The 24,345-nt window shown below is 45.3% G+C and overlaps 1 protein-coding gene across 1 annotated transcript; it reads left to right on the top strand.

The window, feature by feature from the left end:
* Nucleotides 1–4,411: 4,411 nt before the first annotated feature.
* Nucleotides 4,412–24,253, top strand: LOC148007130 (sperm motility kinase Y-like). The gene is made up of 5 exons (XM_087602658.1): nt 4,412–4,461; nt 14,538–14,638; nt 18,922–20,222; nt 23,781–23,951; nt 24,122–24,253. The coding sequence occupies exons 1-5, from the start codon at nt 4,412–4,414 to the stop codon at nt 24,251–24,253; spliced, it is 1,755 nt and encodes a 584-aa protein (XP_087458784.1).
* The last annotated feature ends 92 nt before the right edge of the window (nt 24,254–24,345 follow it).

Below are 24,345 nucleotides of genomic sequence, written 5' to 3'. Positions count from 1 at the left end.
CCAGGTGCAAGGCTGAACAACAGAGGCTCACACATTGAGTTCAGTTATTCCCTACCCTTGATGATAATGATTCATTCCCTTTGGGCTCAAGAGGAGTGGAAGCTACCCCACCCTAAGCACACTGGTCTCATCATCCTCCAATGGCCTTCTGTTTCCCTGCGGCCATAAACTGGTCCATGATTAGGCATAAGAGCACCTGGTGCTGCCCTTCTCTCTTCAGGCCAACCCAGATGACACCCACACTGGAGAAACATGCACCCATGCCTCCAGTGTCGCCTGAATACACGAAATAATCAGCCTCACTGAGAAGAACAATGGCAATAAGAACACAGACGCCAATCTACTCTCCTGGTATGCCTCAGTAGGGAGAAAGTCTGTCCTCAGCTAGTGCCAGCCCAGAGGTTATAGGGACAGACCAAGCAAAAGTGGTGTTCCTGACACAATGAGGTCCATTGTCAATGGAGGTCCTGGGACAGTGGATGTGCTTCAACAGTTGTGGTCCTCAGAATATAGAGTAGAAGCTATGTAGGTCCCAGTGCCATATCAATGGTGCTTCGACAACTGTGGAGGTGCTGCAACAGTCGAGTTCCTTCAAATTGGAAGACTTGTGACAGTGGAGTGGCTGAGTTTTTGGAGGTACTGCAAGAGTGGAGGTACTGTGACAGTTGAAGTGCTTCATCAGTTGAGGTCCTATAACAGTGGAGTTCCTAAGACATTTCAGGTCCTTTGACAGTGGAGTAGCAGCTGGGACAGTGGATATGCTGCTACAGTGGAGGTCTTGAAAAACTTCAATTGATGCACGAGTCAGGATCTTTGACCTAGGAGGTGATGGGACAGTACAGGTGTAGGAGAGCCAGTAGAGGTGTGGCGACAATAGAAATGCTATAATAGTGAAAGCCTTGCAGCACTAGAGGTCCTGTGATAGTGGAAGTGCTTCGACAGTAGACGTACTGTGACAGAGGAGGTCCTGCCAATTCTAGTTTCAGAGGAAATAGATGTCCTGAAAAGTGGAGGTCGTTCAATAGTGGGCTTCATGTGATAGTTGAGTTGCTACCACAGTGAAACTCCAACATCAGTGGGTGGACATGCTGTGCCAGTTGAGGTAATGGAACTTGGATTTCCTGAGTTATTGGAGGTCCTGTGACTGTGGTGTCCTGGGAGAGTAGAGGTGCTGAGACACTGCTCTGTGACATTGGATGACCTTGTGACAGTTTAGGTGCAGTGACAATGAAAGTCCAGCAACAGTACACATACTGTGACAGTAGATGTCCTGAAAATTGAGGGTCCTGACAATGCAGCCGCTGTTAGTGAGAAGGTCCTATGACACTGGAGGTCCAGTGATAGTGGAGGTACTGGGACAGAAGCCACACTGGAACAGTGGATGTCCTGCTACAGTGCACATCAAAGTGCCTGTAACGATGATGATTTTTGACCACTCTAACTTCATTTCACTACGCAAGGAATTGAGTCTGAGACAAGATAGTACCTTGTCATGGTGCTACTTGAATGCCACTAGTTTTAGAGTTAAGTCTGAAGGTCTAGGCTGTGACAGAGGAGGTCCTTTGACAGTGATGGCCCTGCCAATTTGGACATCCTACAACACTGGAGCTCCTGCAACAGTGGAGGTCTTGAGACTCTAGATTTACATTGACATTGCAGGTCCTGCGGCAGTGGAATTTCTCTGCAAGCTGAGGTCCTGCAACATACTAGTTGCTGAGAGAATCAATTTTCTGCAACAGTGAAGGTCCTACAATAGTTCAGGTCCTGAAAAGTTGAGACTCTGTGAGAGTAGAAGTACAGGGAAAGTGTATGTCCTGTGCCAGGAGAGGCCCTGCATTTGGAGGCCCTGAGAATGTGGAGTTGATTTGACAACAGAGTTTCTACCACACTGGTGTTCCTGTGACAGTGTCCATAAAGTCCTTGTATTAGAGAAGAAATAATGCCAGCCAGCAATGACCATGGAAGTGATGATGATGGTTGATCAGCCCAACATCATCTCGATTCTTCAAGTAATTTAGACCAAAACAATACATCTAATCATGGAGCTGGTTGAAGGGCAACAGCTTTACAAATACACCCAAAAGTATGGCTACCTTGCAAGGCAAGGCCAGCAAAATATTGTGTAAATAATAGCTGTGATGAGCTACTGCTTTGGGCACACAATATTTCACAGGCACCTAAAGCCAAAGAATATTGTGTTGTACATCAATGGGAAAGTCAAAATTACCAACTTTGGCCTTAGTATCCCATTCCAATCAGGGTAAATGATGAACCAGCACTGCAGTACTTATACTTTTTGTGTTCCTGAACTCTTCTTTGGCAAATTTTATGACGTTCCAAAGAACTAAATTTGACGCTTAGGTGGAGGTTTATATTTCATGGCAGTCAGTTTCCATTTGACTCTCTCTTCATTCTAGAGTTGAGAAGACAGGTTGTAGCAGGAGTGTGTGGTGCCTCTGGTGTGGTGTCAGAAGGACCTACTTAGCCTCGTAATGACAGTCAACCCTAGATATAGGCCAAAAGTCACTGTGGTCATGATGCAACCCTAGTTCAACTAAGGCTAGACGCAGTTCCCAAATCCCTATGAGCAACCGATCCCCCTCAGGCCAGACCCTGTAAGTATAAGAGCAATGGAATATATAGGATTCCAAGTGCTGGAAACTAAGGACACTTCAACTGAACAAAATTATAACCAGACCATGGCATCCTACTTCCTTCTGCAAAGGCAGGAAGTTCCCAGGCAAGACAGCACAAAATAGGCTTGGACAGTCAGCACAGTGGAGGTGTGGGGAAAAGCAGGTGCTAAGACAGTGGATGTCCTGCTACAGTGGCCTCCAAGTCCTTGTGAGGAAGAAGCACTTATGCCATCCAATAATGACCATGGCAATGATGACAATTGTGGTTAACCACTCCAACATCACCTTCAATAATTGAGACGAAAACAAGTAGATACCTTGTCATGGAGCTGTGTGAGGCTCAATGTCTTCATAAATGTATCTGAAAGTATGGCTACATAGTGAAAGACAAGGCATGGGAAATACTTATGCAGATATTAGCAGCCTGGATCTACTGTCAGGGGCACAGAATAAATACAGGACTTCAAAACAAATAAAATGGTGGATAAGAACAATAAAGTCAAAATCATCGACATTGGCTTAGTACCCAAGACAAACCAGAGCAAATGCTGAACCTGTACTACAGTGCTAACACTTTTGATGCCCCTGAACTCTTCCAGGGTTATACTTATGATGGTCCAAAGAACCACATATGAATGTTAGTCTTACATTTTATGGTAGCTGAAAAAGTTACCTCTGTTTTAATATAAGAGCTGAAAAGACAGGTTGTGGCAGGTGTACATCTTGACCACTGTGGGGTTTCAAGAGAGCTAGATGACCTGCTTAGCATTTAATAACAGTCAAACCCAGAAATATCAGTCACAGACATGATAATGCACCCCTGTTTCAAAGAAGATTGGGAGCGTTTCCCAAATCCCTATGAAGAAATGATACCTCTCAGGCCACACCCTGGAATTTTGGATGTAGTGCAACATGTTCCATTCAAAACACAAGAGAAAGATTCTTTACATCAAAGAAAGTCTAAGCAGATCATGGCATCCAACTGCTTACTGGAAGGACAGGCTATTCTGATGCCGGGCTTCATACCCAGGCTCAGACTGTGAGTCTAGTAATGGCTCCATTCCCTACCCTTAATGATTATGCTGCTGTCCCTCTAGGACTGGACTGCAGAGGAGTGGAAACCAACCCACCATTGACACATTGGACTTGTCAAACCCATGGTCTCATTTATGCCTTTGTCCATATTCTAGTCATAGAGCTTTCTGAAGAACCACTGGGACTGGCTTTCTTCTCAGGCCACTACAGATGACCTGGACAAAACATACATGACAGAGTGTCTTCTTCTTTCATTCAACAAGCAGCCTCAGGCCGAACAGAAGCATCAATGAGAACACAGAAGACAACCTATTATCTCTCTGTGCATGAGGAGAGGGCGAGTCTGTCCCCATCAGTGGCTGGCTAAGAGGATTCAAGGGATGGTCCAAGAAATTAGGAATATCCAAATGAAGCAGTGTTCCTGTGCTCAATCAAGCAAGAAAACTCTCCTGGGACAGGACAGTATCTCTCCTGAGATATGAGGGCTGGAGACAGCATCCAAAAAATAAGCGGCAGGCAGGCAAGGACAGGTACCTTTGTGCTTTGTTCTACCCAGTTTGCTCTGTGTTGCTTAGCTCTGTCTCTGGTATCCATTTCTGCAAAATCGTTTCTGTCTTAACTTTTTAAGTACTGTATGATTCTTCCGCCAATTCTTCTCCCTCTTCTAGATTTCTCCTCTTCCGAACAAGGACTCAATATGACTGATGTGTACCCCAGACTTCAGAGTTGTCCTGTACGCCATGCCTTTACCAGGACGGTATCACCACCAAAAGGAAACGGTTCCCACAAGGTGAGGTCTAGAGGCCTATGGATTCATGCAATCTTCTAGGGGCAACTGATCCTTGCACATATGGCAATTAATCACAAGCGGTTTGAAACAAATTCTTATTTTGTCAAAAGTAACATCATTCTCCATTAAGCTTCAAAATAAATAACCAGCAAAGCCTTGTAATAAGTGATAGTGGTGTTGATAAAACAGTGCAGCACCCGTGACATTGTAGGTCCTTCAACAGTGGAGGCACTGAGAGACATTGTAGTTCGTGCAACAGTGGAGGCACTGAGATAGCGAAGGTCCTTTTACATTCAAGATCATGCAACAGTGGAGTTCCAGAAAGAGTGGGCGTCCTGAGACATTGGAGATGGGATTGGTACAGTGGAGGTCCTGAGACAATGCAGGTGTTGCAAGAATGGATGTCCTGCAACAGTGGAGTTCCTTGCACAGTAAAGGTCCTGCAATAGGGGTTGTCTTTAGACAGAGGAGGTCCTGCTACAGTGGAATTCCTGTGATAGCTGAAGTTTTGATACAATGTCAGACCAGGCACAATGGAGATGCTGTGCCAGGAGAGGTTCTACACAAGTCGAGTTGGTGATAGAGTGGATGTTCTAAGACAGTGAAGATCTGGTGACAGTGGAGGTCCTGCACTATTGGAGGTTCTGGAACAATCGAGGTCCTGAGACAGTGCAGTTGCTCGGACATTGGGGTTTATGCACCATTGTAGGTCATGTGAGAGTGGAGGTGCTGGGACAGTAAAGGTGATGGGACAATGGAGGTCCTGTGACTGTTTTGGTGCTGCGATATTGGAGATCCTTCATCAGTTGAGGTCCTGGCACATTTGAGGTCCTGAAATATTGGATGTCCTGCATTATTGGAGGTCCTCAGTCAGTGGAGATGGGCCTGGGACAGCTGAGATCTGGTAAAAATGGGGGTGTTTCCACACTACAGGTCATGCAACAGTAAATTTCCTGATACAATGCAGTTGTTCCAACACTGTAGGTTCTGCAATAGTTGGTTTGCTAGAACAGTGAAAGTGGAGATCCTGCATCAACAGAGGTCCTTTGACAGGGAATGCCCTGCAACAGTGAACATCCTTCAACATTGGAGGTCCTGCAACAGTGGATGTCATTGAGTCAGTGCCATTGAACTGACGGTGGAGGTCCAACAACAGAGGAATTATTGTGCCAGTAGAGGTCCTGCAAAAGTCTGGCTGCTAAAAGAGTGCATGTTCTAAATTGGAGGTCCTGCAACAGTTAAGGTACTGCAACAGTCTAAGTATAGATACTGTGCATATACTGTGCTAGTAGAGGTCTTGCACATTGGTGTTGCTCACCGTGAAGTTGATGAGACACTGAAGGTCCTGCCACAGTGGAGGTCCTTATAACAGTTGAGGTCCTGCAACAGTGGAAAAGCAGTGTAAATGGATAACCTGTGCCAGTAGAGTTCCTGCAGCTTGGAGGTCCTGAGAAAGTGGAAGGGCTGAGACAATGGAGGTCTTTTGACAATGCAGGTCCTTATAACCGTGATATAGGAGGTCTTGCGACAATAGAGGTCCTTGAAACAGTTGAAGTGCTGTGACAGTGGATGTTCAGGGACAGTAGAATTCCTGTGCCAGTAGAGATCTTGCAGTTTGGAGGTACTGAGTCTGTGGAGTTTCCTGACAGCCGAGGTACTACCACAGTGGATGTCCTGTGACAAGGGAGGTCTTAGGGTAGTGCAGGTTCTGGGACAGTGGAAGTACTGCTACAATGGTTATCAAAATGCATGGAAAGAAGCAGCAAGGATGCCACCCAGACCAGACCATGGCAAATATAATGAAGATATTAATCCACCCCAACATCATATTGCTTCACCAAGGAATTGAGTCTGAGACACGTCTACCTTCTCATGGAGCTCTTTGAAGTTCTACAGCTTTACAAATTCATCTGAAAGTCTGTGATAGTGGAGGCCTTAGACAATGTAAGACCAGCCACAATGGAGATCCTGTTCCAGTAGAAGTTCTGCAAAAGTCTAGTTGGTGATAGAGTGGATGTCCTGAGACAGTGGAAGTCTGGTGACAGTGGAGGTCCTGCACCATTAGAGGTTCTGGATCATTCGAGGTCCTGAGACATGCAGGTGCTCAGACAATGGAGTTCCTGCAACAGTGTAGGTTCTGGGAGAGTGGAGGTGCTAGGAAAGTGAAGGTGATGGACAGTGTAGGTCAAGTGTAGGAATATTGTGTTCCTACAACATTGGAGGTCCTACAACAGTTGAGGCTCTCATACCGTGCAGTTCTTCCAACTTTGGAGGTCATGCAACTGAATAGGTCGTGGGAAAATTGAGGTTCTGGGACAGTAAGGGTGTTGGGACAATGGAGGTGCTATGTCACCTGAGGTCCTGGGACATTTGAGGTCCTGCAATATTGGAGGTCCTAAGACATTGTAGATGACCTTGGAATAGTTGAAGTCTGGAATAAAGGGAGGCTCTGCACCAGTAAATGTCCTGAGACACTGGAGATCCTGCAGTTTGCCTGGACAGTGAAGGTCCTACAAAAGTGGAGGTCCTGTGACAATGGAGGTCATGAATCGGTGCATTGGCACTGACCGTAGAGAGCCAGCAGCAGTGGACTGTCTTTGCCAGTAGAGGTCCTGCTAAGATTCTAGCTGTTGTGAAAGTGGATATCTTACAACATTGGAGAGCTGGCATTAGTGAATGCCCTGAGACAATGGAGATCCTGCAGGAGTTGGTTTGCTTGGACAATGAAGGTGCTACAAAAGTGGAAGTCTTGCGTCAGTGGAGAGGCTTGGCAAAAATGGATGTGCTGCCACACTACTGGTCCAGCAACAGTGAATATCATGAGACAGTGCATTTGCAGTGACAGTGGAGCTCCAGCAACTGTGGAATTTTTGTGCCAGTAGAGGTCCTGCAAATTCTAGCTGCTGAGAGGGTCTATGTCCTGCAACCTTGTTGGTCCTGCAGCAGTTGAGGTACTGCAACAATGTAAGTCCAGCTACAGTGGATATCCTGTTATAGTAGAGGTCCTTTAAATTGGCCTTGGTGAGACAGTGGACGTCCTGTGATAGTGGAGGTCCTATGACACTGGGGGGGCTGGAACACTGGAGGTCATGCCAAAATTGCAGTTCTTGTAATGGTTGCGGTGTTGTGACAGTGGAAATCTAGCGACAGTGGACATTCTGTAGGACAGTAGAGGTCCTACTATATAAAAGTCCTTGGATAGAGGAGGTACTGACGCACTGGAGGTCCTGTGAGAACGGAGGTTCTTATAACAGCTGTGACACTGGAAGTACAGCAAATGTAAATGTCCTCTGATAGGAGAGCTCCAACAAACTGAAGTTGCTGAGAGACAGGAGGTCCTCCAACAGCAGTGGTCCTAAGACAGTAGAGATCCTGTAACAGTGGAGAGGCTGAGACCCTGGAGGTCCTTTGACAGTGGACTACTTTGTAACAATAGACGTGCTATGACAAGGGGGTTGTACAATAGTAGAGGTCCTTGTTATAGTTGAGGTACTCCAACAGTGGAAGTTTATGGACAGTGACTTCCAGTACCCGTAAAGGTCTTGCAATTTGGAGGGTCTGAGACAGAGGAGTTGCCTGACCACAGACGCCCTACCACAATATTGGTCCTTTGACTGTGGAGGTCTTGGGATAGTTCAGGTGCTGGGACAGTGGAAGTTCTGCTACAGGGGTTATCAAAGTGCATGCAAAGAAGAAGCAATGGTGCCAGCCAAACATGACCATGGCAAATATAATGAAGTTTTTCATCCACCCCAACATCATCTTGCTTCTCCAATTGAGTCTGAGACAATTCTAATAACTTATCGTGAAACTGGTTGAAATTTTAGAGCTTTACAAATACATCTGAAAATCTTTCCACCGAGAGGAGGAAGGAGCCAAGGAAATATTTAGGCAAATGTTAGCAGTCTTTATCTATGGCTATGGGCACTGTATAAGTTCACAGTGACCTGAAACCAGATTATATTCTGTTAGAGAAGAACGGAAAAGTCAAAAGCATTGACTTTGGCCTTCAACTCAAGACAAACCTGGGCAAATGCTGAACTGGCAGCATGGTGCTTACCCTATTGGTGCACCTGATCTCTTCCTAGGACAACTTTATGATGGTGTAAAAAAATAAACAACAACAACGTATGGATCTTGGGAGTAGGCTTATATTTCACTGTTGTATTTGACTCTGTTGTCATACAACAGTTCAGAAGACAGGTTGTAGCAGGTGTGTACCCTGCTCACTGTGGGGTGTCAGAAGAGGCAGCTTAGCCTCTTAATAAAAGTCAATCCAAACTATGGGCTGACAGTCTCAGAGGTGATGATGTACCCCTGGTCAATGAAAACTGGAAGAGGTTCACAAATCCTTATGAAGAAGTGATCCCTCCCATACCAGATACTCCAAAAGAGGAAGAAACGTAATATATTGAGGTTTTAGGTAAAATATTATAGATTCATTGCATCAAAAAGGTATAACCAGAACATGGCATCCTATTGCTTAATGTAACAGCAAGTTATACACAGGAATTGCTTCACAACACAGGCTCAGCAGCTTTGTCCAGTTACGGTCCCATTCTCTACCCTTCCTGATTTCCCTCTAGGACTAAATAGGAATAGAAGTGAACACAACATAGACACATTGTTCTCCTCATCTTCCAATGGCCTAGTGTATCTCTATGATCATAAGGCTAGTCAAAGAGGAAGCAAAGAGTCATTGGGCATGCCCTTCTTCTTTTCAGGACACTCCCGACAACACCCACAGTGAACAAAGCATACATACACACCAGAAGTGTCCTGTGTCTTCACTCAACAATCATCCACACTTAGAAGAGCTGTAGCAACGAGAAAACAGAGGACAACCTACTTTCCGGCTGTCTCTCAGCAGAGAGCAGGACATTCCCCAGCTCGGGATTTCCCAGAGGCATTAAAGGATGAACCAATTACAATGGGGAAATTCACTGATGAAGTTGTGTTGCTGCTCTCCTTCAAGAATGAAACATTACAAGGGGGTGGAGGAAGAGTTTTCTCCCAGAAATGAGGCCAAGGGAGATTGTCCAGAGAACACGCAGATGGCAAAACCCACGTGCCTTTGTACTTTGTCCTTCCCAGTTTGCTCTGTGCTCATTCTTCCTCTGGCTCTGTTTTCCAGTTCCCCATAATTCTTACCTTCTTATATCCTCTAAGTATTTTATGATTCTTCCCCCAACCCAAGCCTTCTCCCTCTTCTGGATTTCTTCTCTTCCCAGCAAGGACTCAATATGACTGCTGTGTAGCACACTCTAAAGCGTGGTGCAGCTGAATGCATCCATTCACCTGAAGTTTATCACACTCTAAAAACACCAGCTTCCACAAAGTGAGGTGGAGAGTGGTATGAGCTCATGAAATCTTCCATAGGTTAGTGGTCCTAGCACACACGGCATTTATCACAAGAGCTATAGAACAAATTCTTATGCTTTCAAAAGTAGCATCACATTTCATTCAGCCTCAAATATAATAACCAGCAATGACTTTGAAAAATTGAAATTACAGTTGCTGCAACAGTGCAGATCCTGTGAAGAGGTAGGTCCTGCAACAGTGGAGACACTGAAATGGCGCCGGTTCTGTGACAGTGAAGGTCCTTTGAAAGTGGAGGCACTGAGATCGTGGAGGTCAATCTACCTACAGGGGAGCTGCTGCACAATTGAAGGTTCTGCTACAGTGGAGGTCCTGCAAAATTGGAATTGCTGATACAGGGGTATTCCTGTCACTGTAGAGATCCTGTGGCAGTGAAGTTGCAGAATCATGGGAGAACTTGCTTCAGTTGATGTCCTGAAACACTTTAGTTGCTACGGGTGGTGCTACGACAGTGGAATTCCTGGGATAGTGGAGGTTATAGGACAGTGGGTGTCGTGAGACAGTTGTAGTGCTCCTACAGTGGAAGTCCTGCAATAGTAGTGTTGCATGGACAGTCCAGTTCTTGGACAAAGGAGGTCCTGTGACACTTGAGATGCTGAGACTCTTGAGCTCCTGAACAGTAGAAGTGCTGTGATAGTTGAAGTGCTGAGACACTTGTGGTCCTGTAACAGTGGAGTTGACACACAGACAGTGGACTTCCTGAGGTAGTGGTGGTGCTTAAACAGTGGATGTCCTGTGACAGAGTAGGTCCTGCAATAGAGGAAGAACAATATATGCTGGCTGATGACCCAGAGCTTCCAGAAAATAGACCACCAACCAATATATATCAGAGGATGGCATTATTTGAAACCAATGGGATGGAAGGCCCTTGGTCCTGTGGAGATGTGATGCTCGAACGTAGGAGGAGGCTGGGGTGGTGGGTTTCGAAAAGTTGGGTGAGTTTAGGAGCAGCATCATAGTGGCACAATGGAGGGAGGAGGGAGGAGATGTAGGAGTGGGCATTTGTGGATTGGCACCTAGAACGTGGGACATCATTTGAGATGTTAAAAACAGTGGAAATGATAAGGTTTACATTGTCTGACCCAAACCTAAGGGATACTACATGAGGAACACAAAAACCTACAGGTGCTCACCAACAATCAGATAAAATTTGGCCTTTGGCGGTATACTCCAAAGAAACTATTCCAAGATCACTGTTTTTTGTTTTTTCAAACAAAGTTTAAAACTCTTAAGTGTACTCTCAAATCTGCCCTAATTTGCATAAATCGGTCAAAACTGTTGGCTTTTTAAACACTTCTATCTTGTCCCAATAGTCACATGCTGGTCATCCCAACAACATGATACTTGTCAAGGTGGGAGTCAATCAACATGGGATCCTTGTTCCAACTCGGCATGCAGACCCTCAGCTCACCTTCTCACATACACACACACACACACACACACACACACACACACACACACACACAGGAGAGAGAGAGAGACAGACAGACAGACAGACAGACACACAGACAAAGATTCACAAACACATGCACACACACACAGAGACACACACACCCATGAGAGAGTGATAGATCGAAAGTGAGGTAGAGAGAGAGAGAGAGAGAGAGAGAGAGAGAGAGAGAGAGGGAAAGAGAGTTCTTATCATCTACTTTCTAATGCATATTGTGTGCTCTTGGAGTTGAGCACAGAGACTTGCACATGTAAACCAGTCTTGCACACCGAGGAATATTTTCTGATCAGTATTTTCTCTTCTTCATGCAGTTCTTAAATTATCTTTAAGAGAGTGTAGGGCATTGACCTACCATGAAATCTTGGACGTAAAGGTACATTTTAATACAAAGCTTACATATCACTTACAAATGACTCTAGTAGGAAGTACATTAAGTTCAGAATCATTCAATCAGAGACCCTTAATGTATATACCCCATTCTAAATGCCTTCACTTAACCTCATGTTTGGACCACTGTTCCTAGCTGGAGATTCCTGTTTATCTCCCAGAATAAAAGGGAGGCTCCATGCTCAAGTGGAATAGCAGATTCAAGGTGGGACTGTTGGGTGACATTACCGTGAACACCAGGGACTGCCCCACAGAGGCAGGTAGTGGCCCTTTCTTTCCTCCTGGGGAATCATTAGCTACATTGTCCTGAGCAGAGAAGGATCCTCTCATTCTAGCAGATGTTCTGGATGACACAAGGAATGTGAATAGATTATGAAATCACTTTTCCACATTTCTTTCTGAGGTAGAGACCCTTGAGACCCTTGGCTCAGGAGTAACAGTTCCAGATAGCAAGGTGAGGTCAGTGTGGGCCCTGTGTTGACCTATGAATAGTTATTTATGTTAATCACCAAATCTTTAAAACTTACAGCATGTGAGAGAAAATTCTCCCAGGAGTCTCAGCTAAAACTAATCAGTGAGTTTTTAAGAACAAGAACAAGTAGGAAATTCAAATTCATGTGATTGCTACAAATAAAGCAAGACACTGTCACTAGATCACCTTTGTGTAAGGGCCCTGACGACATACACAACTTAAGATGTGAAGTGCTCAGCTAGCACGCTTCGTGGCATGAACCCAAGACACAGTTTCTCTGTGTCTCATCACCTCTGAAGCATGGTCCACAAACAATGGCAACAAACCTTCTCTTCCTCAGAGTTCAAACTTACCTTTACCGTTAGTGATAGTTTCACAGTTAACTAACCTCTACTGGATAGACAGGTTTGACTAACCTTCTCTGAGCTTCTCCCAACCATGTACAGATGGTACATCCCTCTGCACATGAGGCCTGTTCCTCTCAGGCCTGCTGTTCTCCTTCCCAGATTAGAAACTGGATACCTTTCAAGCCTACATTCTTAAGTCATCTATCAACTTTGGGTACATGATAGCACAACATGACATTGGGTGCCAAATAACACTTTCCTACCTGACAATGAATATGATCCAGGGGTACCAAACATGGAAACTGGTCAGGTAAGGTCAGGTAACCCCCATGCTATCTCCATGTGGAGATGAAGATTGACACACCTTCCCAAGCAGACTTTCTCAGTTTTCTCAGCCCACACAGCAGTCCTTTGCTGAGCTTCCTTACTCCCAGTGACTGATGAGAGTACATGAGAAGATGCCTGATTTCTGGAAAGCCCTGGGCCCCATGACCCACAGTAGCAGCAGCTTCTGATCACAGGTGATTTCAGGAACTGAAAATGCCTAATGTTCCTGTATTGATTTGAATATGCTCAGCCCAGGGAGTGGGACTATTTGCAGATGAGCCCTCATTGGATAGGTGTAGCCTTGATTGAGGAAGTGTGTCACTGTTGATGTGACCCTTATGTTTCTTGTCCTAGCTGCATGAAAATCAGTTTTCTAGTAGCGGCCTTCAGATGATGATGTAGAACACCCAGCTCCTCCTGTACCATGTCTGCCTAGATGCTGCCATGCTCCCACCTTGATGATAATGAACCAAACTGCTGAACTTGTAAGCCAAACCCAAAGCAGTGTTCTTCTTATAAGATTTGCATTGGTCATGGTGTCTGTTAATAGCAGGAAAACCCTAAGTAACTCACTTTCTACCACAGATTACGAGGTTAATTGAGTGATGTCATCACCTGAGGAGACATGGTCTCTTATTAAGGTTCTAATCTCCTAAGTAATTGCAGGCTCTCTTCTGGCCTAGGCATTGGCTATAATATTAATCTTCCCAGTGTCTTTTTCTCTGTAAACTATATATTTTGCATTTCTATTTGCTCCATTTGCTCTTTTTCATTGAAGTCCTATAACCTCAGTATAACAGAGGCCATACTGGGCTCTCTTCAAATTTTCATCGAAGAAATTTGTTTATTACTTTTTAATTTAGCCTCAGGTAGGTTTTTACGATGTGGGCTGAAAGAAGCCACATTTTTGTAAAAGCATCATACAAATTATCCCAGACCAGTTACAAATATTATTGCCTTCTGAATCCCCTTGTCCTGGGCTTCCATATTCTGGATAGGTCTTGGCACTCCTGACTCCCAAGCTCCTGCCAGTATACCCCATTAAACTCTTCTTAGAGCACTGGGCCACTTCTAGTTCAAAGTTCTGAATTCTTGCATATTTTCCAAAACAAGTAACAAGTACAAACTGGCATGGTCAGGTATCACAGAGCAAGAGTCCGCTCTATTCCATCCCCTTCTGCATTAGTTACCTTTGTATTTCTGTGACAGAAATGCCATGAGCACAGCAAACTATAAAACATGTAGGCGATTAGTGATCCTATTTCACAGACCACCTGTTACCATAGGTTAAGTTCTATGACTACAGGGCACGGTGGAAGGAGCAGGAAGCAGAGGACTCACATCTGGAATCACAAGTACAAAGCAGAGAGTGCACAGGGAGTGGTGCAGAGCACTAAAACCTCAAAGCCCAGCCCCACTGGCATTCTTTCTCCAGCAAGGGCACACCTCCTGAGTCTTCCCAAACAGAGTCACCAACTGGGAAAGGAGTACTCAAATGCCCGAGACAGTGGAGGATAGCTCATGCAAAATGTCATGGTGATTCAGGAATTCGAATCAGTAACAGAGAGAACCTTCACTCTGGGTCAATGTGTGTTGCTGCAAAGCCAGCAAGCTGCTCTCCCTCCTCTTGAACATAAGATGTGGATTAAGTACAAATGTAAACAAGCATCTCCATGGAAAATCAACAGCCCTGTTAATCTGGTCATACTTATAGGATAAGTCCAGAGGTGCTGGATACTGAAATCACAGAAGAAGCCAACACAAACTCAAACCGTTTAGTCTATAGGAATAAAAATACCACAGAAGCCAAAATGGGTAACGATATGGAGCAAACGCTCACTCACTCAGCAGATAAAATTACACCTAGCCCTTACTCACAGACCTACTTCATAAACAGTGTACATTCTGCTGCTACCTACTCAACACAATCCTAAATGCTGCAATCAAAGCAAATGGTTTCTTACTTTGTTGAGTATGACTTAAAAACACTGAAGTACTCTGAAGGAGGTTAATGGAAACTTCTCAGGGCCTGGGGAGGTTGGCTAAGGGAGTACAGATTAACAAAGCAACACAACCCAATTTCCCCACCAGCAAGCAGAAACCGGCCTGATGTCAGTTGCCAATTCCTGAGGGTTTAAGAGAAGCCTACAGACTGGAAGGACTGAGGTAGGTGAGATTAAAGTACAGTTACACTGAATGCTCACTTGAGGAATGGGAAGGTTAGAAACTGGAAAGTGCTCGGTGTGTGTGTGTGTGTGTGTGTGTGTGTGTGTGTGTGTGTGTGTGTGTGTGTATATGTGTTCCATGAATGTGTTTCTGTGTGAGTGTGGTTGGGTTGTTGCTGTTGTGTGCTTAATTTGAGACAGAGTGTTACCACAAACTGAAGCTGTCCTAAAACTCACCCTGTACACAAGGGTGGTTTGGACAATAAAGAGACCTTCTCTCTCATGAAAGGGGGATTAATGATGTGTAGCACAAGCTATGTGTAAATTTCAAAATCTGAAGATTTTATAAATCTCCTTTGGCTTGCTTTAACAATGCTGGTGATTATAGCAATACATGGTACACTGAGGACAGAACAGAATATATAGTGTGAGCTTTTGAGATGGTTCAGAGGTGAAAGGAATAGCTGATGATCTGAGTTTAGTTCCAGAGGCACTGTTAATAATCAAACACAAATGTAGCCGACTTTTATCCTGTGTAAAAATCAGTCAGGGCATCCAGTCATCTAAAGTCTGGAAGCTGGGGAAGGGAACATGGAAAATGAATATCCTAGTAAGAGCACCATTGGAAGGGGAAGCCCTGGGTCCTGCTAAGAATGAACCCCCAGTGACCTAGATTGTTGGGAGAAGGGCGACAATGGGGGGAGGATGGGGAGGAGGGAAGGGGATGTTTGCACGGAAACTGGGAAAGGGAATACTGGAAATGTATATAAAAATTACTCAAGTTAATATATATATATATACACTGAGGTCAACCCTAGATAGGGCATAGAGCAATCCATACATCATGGGATTCAACGGGGTGTTTTATGAAAGAGCTATTTCCCAGGAGCACACCTGTGTGTCAAGGCCTCCCTTCCAGCTAGGCCTTTGGATCTCCAGTGCTAAACACTGTCTCTTCCTTTGCAGAAGTGAAACATAATAAAAATTCACACTTCACAGTACAGTGAATAGCAGTAATCGCGAAAGGTGTAAATAGAACCGATGAGTACCAGAGTATGTGGATTGATGTTATATGAAATGTGTGTGGATGCCGTGCAGTATCCTCTTCCATGTACCTACATACTGAGCAACTACACTGTACAATTTCTCTCTAGACAGAACCATCTGGAATTCACTCACTGAGGGACTTATGCCCTGGAGTGGCAGCTACAGGTAGGACTTGTGCAACCATGTCACGAAGCGAAGAAACAGAGATGCATGGATTAAATGGAGAGAAGCAGATTGGAATGGTGGAGAGGCTAACCTGCCAACAACTCCAAACCCCCAGCAGGATGACAATGGAGAACAGCGAGCAGTTTCCCAGCCAGCCTCACTCTCCATAGCCAGACTTCTTCCAGTCCTTCCATTTTCCCAAGGAAAGAAAAGTTCAAAAAGCAGGGACAGGGAAAGAAAAACTGCTCTACTCCCAGGAGCCAAGGGCAAACCCCCTGGCACCTCCCTGTCTGAGCCCATAAGCAGCCACAGCCCAGTCCTGGGATCATCTCTAGAGGCTCAGGGACCCAGGCAGATGAGCCCTTGAATCACAAAGGGTTCCACTACAGCATTCTATGGGTGTCAGTCCTGAGTCCCTGAGCCTGAGGTGCTCTGCACAGCTATTCAGAGAAGCCTTCTCCTGATCTCTGTACAAAGATCTCTGTGGTGGATGTCAGAGGAGAGTGTCCACCCAGCATGGGTTGGGGCTCTGGCCCTCTAATCTGTTGGTCCATGTTAACTTCTCCACAGAGAAAGCTTATGAGCTTTGCTGATGCATCCATTTGGCGTTTGGGGGATTCAAACTCAAGTCTCTGCCTAGTCCTGCAGCTTTTTCTCAGGTGTTTGATGATAACCTAGAGCCTTTCTGAAGACTTATGGGAACAGTGTCCTCTTGATGGGTCAGTTTAGAAAAAGCTTTGTCTTTAAAAAAAGAAAACTATACCATCAGTTTGAGGCTAATCCTTCAGAATTCAAAGATAACGTGACACCCTGAGTGTAGACATGAGGACTTTAAAGCAGGATGCAGAGTAAACATTCAAAACAGAGAACTATGGACAGCTAAACATCTTACAGGGTTTTATTTCTAACAGCCTAAAGTCTTTCCATAGCCCATAGAAGCCACGGTCTCAGAGTCCTTCCCAACGATGTCATGACAGGTCCTATTGTGACCTCATGAGGAGCGATTGTGAGGCGGCCCAGCAAACACATATTAAGCTGTTGCCAGGCCTGGAATTCTTTGAGTGCTTTGAGAGGAGGTGTGGAGTGGAGCCCTCTGCGACTTGGTTGTATCTAGTGAGCTGTGTGTGGTTGTGTCGAATTTTACTGTACTGTGTATATGTGTATGTATCAGTGTGTGTAAGAGAGTGTGTGTTGACAGATTGGCCTGTGTGTGAGTGCGTGTACACTTTTGCCTGTGTGTTTGTCAGTATGTGTAGGAGTGTGTGAGTTTACAGGTTTGTATGTGTGTATGTGTTTGTATGTATGTATGTCTTCTTGTGCGTATGTGTATCCCTGTGTGTATGTGTGTATTTGTCTGACGTGTGTTTTTCCAGCTTTGCTTGTGTGTAACTATGCGTGTTTTGTGTGAATCTGGGTGTTTGTAAGAATTTGTGTGAGTATAAGTTCACTTCTGTGTATTTCTGTGTGTGTGCCTGTGTGTGTGCCTGTGCCTGTGTGAGTGCCCGTGTGTGTATGTGTGTGCGTGTGTGTGTGTGTGTGTGTGTGTGTGTGTCTGTGTGTGCACGTGCCCATCCCCTTTTGCCCCTTGTATCTATATTACCTGCACCTCAGTGCAAGAGAGTGTAGAGGCCAGAAGTCACCCCGGCTGCTGTTCCTGAGGTAGGTTCTCAACCTTATTTTCAAGACAGGCTCTCTCACTGGCCTGCAGCTGCCCAAGTATCTGGGCTGGCTGACCAGTCGCTCCCAGGCATTTGGTATGCCAACCCCATAATATCAGTTTAAAGGCCTATGTAGATGGCTGGCTGCCTATTTCTTGATTGATTGATTGATTTTTGGATGACTTCAAGAGAAAGAATTAGATCACATATTGCCACGCCACTGGCTATTTCCTTATTGGGGTTTTGTTTTTTGTTTTATTTATTTATTTATTTATTATGGATTGCTGGTTTCATTTTTTAGTGGTTTTTATGTTCTCACATGCTATATTACTGCTTTGATTATTTACGGTTCTGCAGTCGGATGAGTAACTCTATCTCCATTTTCAATGTCCTGCGGTTTCATCCTTTTACATTATTCCTGTTTCTCTATTTATTGAGTACAAGCAATCATTGGCTTAGACTTGATACAAATTTGCCCTTTGTGACACTTTGACTCTTTGGCCTTTGTTTAAGGTTTATTGTTCACTGATATTTAACTGCCTTATTCCTTATGGTTGGTTAATTTTAATTTTCAGTATTTTGCTCTGGAGAGTTGTGGATTTTTGTGGATCACTAGGTCCTGAAATTCAATGGATTTTTCCCTTAAGTGTTGGCTTTTTATATTTGTTTGTTTTGTCTTATACTAATTCTTTCTCCTCTCGTTTCTTTCATCTGTTTTTTTTTTCTTCAATGAACATCTATTCATAGTATTGACCATCTTTGGCCGCCCAATCCTATTGTAGTATGACGATTTTTATTTTCATCATTGCATTTAGTATGTGCGTGCTCTTGGCTTTCTCTTTTGGTGTTGGTTATTTGGGTGGCTTTTACTTATGACTCTTCATATTTTCCCTTTAACTTTTTCATAATTTTGCTCTATTTTTCTAGTCTAGTTTTTACTTTGTCTTTGTTTGTTTTTTTTTCTTTTTCTTTTGTTTGTTTCTTTTAGGTACCACAAGTGTAATTTTAGCTCCTATATTGCTCCATCTTTTTCATTATTTGATTCCATTTTTGTTATTTTTAGGTAGCATTAGTACTGATAAAATGCCTACAGAGACTGAGGAGGAGTTACCAACCCCTACACCCGAGCCCAGTATCTCTGAGGAGGGCAACTTCCATTCCCAATACCAAGTATTGGGGACAATTGGGCAAGGGGGCAACGCCAAAGTCCTCCTGGCCCACCACCGGCTCACAGGAACCCCGGTGGCTGTCAAAGTTCTGCGAAAGGACAAGCAGTGGTTCCAGCCAGCCATGATGGAAGCAAACATAATGAGAAAGATCAACCACCCCAACATAGTGTCTCTCATACAAGTTATTGAAAAGGAAACGAGAATATACCTCATAATGGAGCTGGTGGAAGGCCAAGAACTCTACCAGTACATCAGAGAGTCAGGGCACATAGAGGAGGATGAGGCCCGGCAAATATTTGAACAGATATTGTCAGCAGTGAGCTACTGCCATGGAAAGGGGATTGTTCACCGAGACCTCAAACTGGACAATATAATGATTGATAAAAACAAAAAGGTCAAAGTCATCGACTTTGGGCTTAGCACCCAATTTCAACCTGGAAAAATGCTAAACCACCACTGCGGCACGTACTCTTTTGGTTCCCCTGAACTCCTCCTTGGCCATCGGTATGACGGGCCGAAGAATGATATGTGGATTATAGGAGTGGTCTTGTACTGTATGGTAGTGGGAAAGCTCCCATTTGATTCAGTGATCATCCAAGAACTGCAAAGACAAGTAGTGGCAGGGGTATATCCTGCTCCCTGTGGGGTTTCAAAAGAACTGGAGGACCTCCTTAGTAAATTACTGAGGGTAAATCCCAACTTTAGACCAACAGCAAGAAAGGCGATGAAACACCCTTGGTTCAAAGAACACTGGAACGGATTGATAGGTCCCTATGAAGAACTGCTTCCCCTCACACCAGACCCGGCCATTTTGGATGCCATGAAAAGCATTGGATTCCAAGCCTCTGTAGTAAAACACTCTTTAAAACAAAGAAAATATAATGAGGAAATGGCAACTTATTTCTTTCTACAAAAGCAGGCTCTCCAGGGGGATGGCTGCACAGCCCAGGCACAGCAAGTGAGTCCTGTTGCAGCACCATTCCCTAGCCTTGATCCTGCTGCTGCTTTTAGATTAGAACCAAAGAGGAGTGGAAGCCTGCCAGTCCTTGGCACCTTGCGGGGGTCATCCTCCCATGGTCACGTATCTCACTATGGCCAGAATGCTCATCCAAAAGTAGGCAAAAGATCCAGTGTGGCTGGTCGTCTCAGGCCTCTACCGATGACACCTACACAGGACCACTATCACAAATGTGCCGTGAGTGTCCCATGCATTCAAACAACAAGCATCTTCACTGAGAAGAGTAGCAATAAGGAAATCAAAGAAGACAACCCACTCTCCCACAGAGCCCCATTTGAGGATAAGCCCATCCCCAGCAGGGTCCGGCACAGAGGTTTTAAGGGGTGGACCAGGAATATAGCAAATGCCCTGATAAAGCTGTGTTGCTGCATGCCAAGGAGAAAGAAACCTCACCTGTGGCAGAACAGAATCTCCCCCCAGAAATGAGCCACAGGGAGAGTCCAGAGACCAAGCAGCAGGCATAGCCCAGGTACCTTTGTGCTTTGTCCTTTTCAGTTTGCTCTATGCTGGTCCTTCCTCTGTCTCTGGTTTCCATTTTCCCCACAATTCTTACCTTGTATCTGCTCTAAGTTCTTTATGAGGTTTCCCCAACACCAAGCCTTCTCCCTCTTCTTGATTTCTCCTCTTCCCAGCAGGGACCCAATAGGATTGATGAGTTCCACACTCTACAGAGTTTTCTAGTTGGCCCATCCCTTCAGATGGACTCCAGCTCCCCCTTAGGCCAATAGCTCCCACAGGGTGAGGACAAGAGGTTCATGGGCTCATGGCCTCCTCCAGGGGCTACTGATCTTTTCACATGTGGTCATCAATCACAAGTGCTGCAGAACAGAGTCTTATGTTTTCAAATGTAACATCCCCTTCCATTAAGCCTCAAAACTAATTAACAAGGTTTGTCATTGAATAAGTATCAACAACCTAGTTTGTGGTTTATAGTTGATGGTCACAATCCTGCATGCATGCATATTGATTTGCATACTGGTTTTTTTTTTGTTCCTAAGACCTAGTGATCTATTGAATTTTATAGGTAGTAGTTCTAAATGGTTTCTTTCAAAGACCTCAACTGAGAAGTAGAAAAAAGAAGTTATAATATAGTAAGGCAAATCAAAGCCCCAAATGGTAAGCTAAGAATTCTACCTCACTGTCTTTTTTGCTTGGAATAAATTGTCTTGTCTATTTCACAGTGTCATCTGGAAATTCTTTCATGTCCTCAGTATAAACAGTAGGTGATTTCAGACACATGGCAATGGAAAAGACACCAGCTGAAATTACAGCAGCAACAGGAGTAGCAACAATAGCAGAAGCAGCATTAGGCACAGCAGCAGCAGGAGGAGGAGAACGAGGAGCATAGGAGGAGGAGGAGGAGGAAGAGGAGGAGGAGGAGGAGGAGGAAGAGGAAGATGAAGAGAGGAGGAAAAAGAAGAGGAGGAGGAGGAAGAGAAGGAAGAGGAGGAGAAAGAGGAGGATGAAGAGCAGGGGGAAGATTTTGATTCCCTGTCCCAGTGAGAATTGCTGATGACTACTTCTGGACACAGATATCATGCTGAGAACTGTTTATCAAAATGATTTAACAGAATATTAATTTTCATAGAAGACATGTCAATGTTCCTGAGGGCATGCAGCCCTGGAAAAGAGAGCCAGATGGCAGAGGCAAGCAGTGTGGAATGTTCTTACTGAGGAAGACCTTCTCAAAGCTGATGATGTAATAGGTATGAAGGAGCATTTCATGGGAGTCACGGTCCCATGCCCCTGTGTCAGGGCACACAGAGCTCCTAGCCTTGCATCCTGCGTGAGAGGGGACCTGGAATATTCCCTGATCCCAACAGGGTCCTGGATTGCATGGTTCCCCCTCAGTCATGGTCCTCCCTGTGCCACATGGGGTACGCAGCTTCTACGGGCTGAATTTATATCAGTGATTAACTGGAGCTGGACGACAACCACACCACAGGCAAGCCCTGGGCCCTGAGGACATTAAGAGCAACAGACAACATCTCCTCCACTGCTTCTGACTCTGCTCCACAAGGCAAGGCAGCTCCCACACAGCAGGCATCCAGCCTAACTCCCAGCAGGGAGAGTGTGAGATGTCTGTGGATGAGCCCACAGGGACTACAGGATTCTGTGGGAAGACATCTGGTAGCTTCTGGAGCAGCTGCAGCAGCCAGGACACATGGAACTACAGTGGAGGTGAGCTATAGGAACAGGTAGCTGATCTGAATCCCTGAGGGCAGGCTGGAATGGTCACTCAGGGCTATTAGAGTGAAGGCCAGCCAAGGGCATACAATGTGTCACTAACATTCTCAAAGTCTTGTCAAGGAAATAAACCACTGGCCTTGACCACTAAAGTTGAGTCCAGACTCATGGGCTACAGGATAGCAGATTGAACTGAGTCTGAATTCCCATGAGTATGACCTCTGGCTGCTCCCTAGGCTCAGTATAGATGAGCATGAGAAGGCACCATTGCTGTGTTTGCAGGAGTATCAGAGAGCTCGGAATACATGACCCACTCCTAACCCAGACTGGAGCCACTCTGGGGAGGAGATGGCATCATTTGAGAGATGGGCTTATGCGGGACACTGTGCTCTGGTTTGTGGCACATACAGCTCCTGTCTTTCTTGCTGAGGGTTCAGATCCTCAGCTGGCCTCATCACGAACAGTCCCATGAGGAGGGGGTGTTTGGTTCCTGCTTCCCAGTTAGGGCAGGAACAAGCCCAGACGCAGTGAGTAAGGACAGTGCTTCTGTCTTGACCCAGCTTCCTTGTCCTCCCCCCTCCCCCAACTCATATCAGGAGCCACCCAGAGACCTTCATAGGAGTGTGGGTCATGTTAATCGGAATGCACAGCTGGAGATTAAATTCTGGGTAAGGTCTCCATACAGCCCTGGTGGCTCCCACACCCTGCCTACCTAAGTTTTCCCAATTGGGTCCTCAGGGTGGTGGAGAATCTTCTACAGGCTGCCATGAAGATACAGCCAGTTTCTTGGTAACATTGTGTTTAGCAGAGGTTCTCTGCTTCAGGCACAGAGCCTTCCAGTGAGAGGGTTTGCTGAGTAGCACACCAGAACCAGAAAAGTGTAGAGCCCTCCAGTGGTAGACATGAAGTACTGCAGGAGTTTATTTCCTGATTTCTTCACATCTACCTTGTTCTAAAGGCTTTTTGTCAGACACATAGGGACCTAAGAAACTTGAGTTTGCACCCCCATAGGGAACCCAGGACACTAAACCAGCAGCCCTGTTAAACGTCGGCAGAGGACAGTCTGGGCTCTGTGTTTATAGAATGGCTCTAGACTGGTATGAAGACTGATTGACCAGCCAGTCAAGGAGAGTTAGGGACAGTTAGAGACTTGGAGGAGAGCATGAGCGGCAGACACAGCAGAGTCCAGGCCAACAGTGGAACCAGTTCATTTAATTGAGAAGCATATGCCCTCCCAAAAGGCTGTCAGCTTAAGGCACTGCACTGAAGACCTGACCCAATAACATGCCCAATTTACACATCACCCACCTGTGGCTTGTGGAGGGTCCTCAGGGTAGATCCTAAAGTCCATCATGGCTGAAAGGCAGAAGTTTGCACATCATTGCAATGTGGAGGCTACTCTCTGCTGATGGGACCCACACAGTCTGTGAAAAAGTTTGCTTAAGTGAAAGTTGGCCGTCCTTGAACTCTCTGGTCTTCCAGGGTAGTGTGTGTTGACCACATGCAGAGCCATTCCTGAAAAACATAAGAGCCAAAATTCAACAATAGGGAGATAATCCTGTGCCAGATGGAATCCCTCAGGCCAGTGCGGATTCAGAGACATCCTATGCCATCGCATGGAGGCTCCCAAGAACTTCTAGGATCAATGTGAGTCACACCAGAGGCCACAGTCCATCCTGGGAGAACATTAAAGTATCTGGAATTATCAGGGACCCTAAGGTAGGTTCGTCAGGATATGGAGCTGATGCATGGTGGGATGCTTGGAGGATACAGCCTAAGGCAACGTAGAGGAAAGTGTGTTATGAGAGCTAAGACAGAGCAACCACACAGTCTGAGAACAAGTTTGCTTAAGTGAAATTTGGCCGTCCTTGAACTCTCTGTTCTTCCAGGGTAGGATGGCCTATCGGGCCCAGGACAGAGCGACTATGCCAGAATTACAATGGTCTGTAATAGAGATGGAGAAGGTGTCAGGATGGGACTTGGGCAGTGGATGGAGCTCTATGACTGCAAAGCCTGCCTAGGCTCCCAGGACCCAGAGCTGGCTGCTACAGGAAGTCCTAGATCACAACTCTGCCGTTCCTCTTCCCAGGTCTTGCTTTTAACTACTGGACCC

The sequence above is a fragment of the Rattus norvegicus genome, chromosome 1 (genome assembly GCF_021556685.1).
Source record: "Rattus norvegicus strain SHRSP/BbbUtx chromosome 1, alternate assembly SHRSP_T2T, whole genome shotgun sequence".
Lineage (NCBI taxonomy): Eukaryota > Metazoa > Chordata > Mammalia > Rodentia > Muridae > Rattus > Rattus norvegicus.
The sequence above is the reverse complement of the archived record's forward strand: the minus strand, read 5'-3'. Positions and strand labels throughout refer to the sequence as shown.